The sequence below is a fragment of the Cebus imitator genome, unplaced genomic scaffold (assembly GCF_001604975.1).
Source record: "Cebus imitator isolate Cc_AM_T3 unplaced genomic scaffold, Cebus_imitator-1.0 Scaffold36, whole genome shotgun sequence".
NCBI classification, from domain to species: domain Eukaryota; kingdom Metazoa; phylum Chordata; class Mammalia; order Primates; family Cebidae; genus Cebus; species Cebus imitator.
In genome coordinates, this window is record NW_016107351.1 from 6,431,950 (window position 1) to 6,433,228 (window position 1,279).

Consider the following 1,279-nt stretch of genomic DNA (forward strand, 5'->3'; position numbering starts at 1 on the left):
TTTTTTTGAGAATGGAGTTTTGTTCTTGTTGCCCAGGTTGGAGTGCAATTGTACAATCTTGGCTCACCACAACCTCCGCCTCCCAGGTTCAAGTGATTCTCCTGCTTCAGCCTCCTGAGTAGCTGCAATTACAGGCATGTGCCACCACGCCCAGCTAATTTTGTATTTTTAGTAGAGACCAGGTTTCTCCATGTTGGTCAGGCTGGTCTCAAACTCCCAACCTCAGGTGATCTTCCTGCCTCCAGCCTCCCAGAGTGCTGGGATTACAGGCATGACCCACCACGCCTGGCCAAACTTACTGTTTTGTATGGTATGTGTGTAACTAAATGACACTTTACGTCTTGGATATCTTCATTCTGTAGGTGGTTTGTGATGGGGCCACCACGCTCTGGGACTGGGATCCACATCGACCCCCTGGGAACCAGTGCCTGGAATGCCTTAGTTCAGGGCCACAAGCGCTGGTGTCTGTTTCCTACTAGCACTCCCAGGGAACTCATCAAGGTGACCCGAGAAGAAGGAGGGAACCAGCAAGATGAAGCTATTACCTGGTTTAATGTTATTTATCCCCGGACACAGCTTCCAACCTGGCCACCTGAATTCAAACCCCTGGAAATCTTACAAAAACCAGGAGAGACTGTCTTTGTGCCAGGTATAAATGAACTGGAAGAAAGTACATTCTTTTGATTTCAATGTTTTGTCATTTTGACGCAGAACTGTTAGAAAGTGAGTCCTAAAAAATCTTGTGCATGCTGCCTGGTAAATGAACTGGTACCCACCTCTCACAGTAACATGTAGCTATGGTCTGAAGTATTTTGGGAGCTCTCGTTCACATTTCATACAGCTATAAAACTCTTGATAAACTGTATGTAGACCGGGCGCCGTGGCTCACGCCTGTAATCAGCACTTTGGGAGGCCTAGTTGAGTGGATCACTTGAGGTCAGGAGTTCAAGACCAGCCTGGCCAACATGGTGAAACCCTGTCTCTACTAATAATACAAAAAATAGCCAGGTGTGATGGCAGGCGCCTGTAATCCCAGCTACTCGGGAGGCTGAGGTGGGAGAATTACCTGAACCTGGGAGGCGGAGGTTGCAGTGAGCTGAGATCATGCCACTGCACTCCAGCCTGGGTGACAAAGCAGAACTCCATCTCAAAAACAAAAAAACCACCATATGTAAAGATGCAACTTTTCTTTATCGTAGTAGTTACTTACTGTCTTTGCATATGTGTACCAGCTTGTTTATGTTTATATAAATAGGGGTTTAATCTTTTTTTTTTTTTT

At 46.2% G+C, this 1,279-nt stretch overlaps 1 protein-coding gene across 2 annotated transcripts in view; it reads left to right on the forward strand.

The window, feature by feature from the left end:
- Positions 1-1,279, forward strand: part of JMJD6 (jumonji domain containing 6, arginine demethylase and lysine hydroxylase) — a 15,278-nt gene that overhangs the window by 2,601 nt on the left and 11,398 nt on the right. For both annotated transcript variants that reach the window (XR_001824027.1, XM_037737240.1), the window contains exon 3: positions 363-649. Coding sequence is in view for 1 of the 2 variants with exons in the window: in XM_037737240.1 (XP_037593168.1) it covers positions 363-649 (287 nt within the window). In the remaining variant the exon portion in view is untranslated. The remainder of the gene's footprint in view (positions 1-362; positions 650-1,279) is intronic.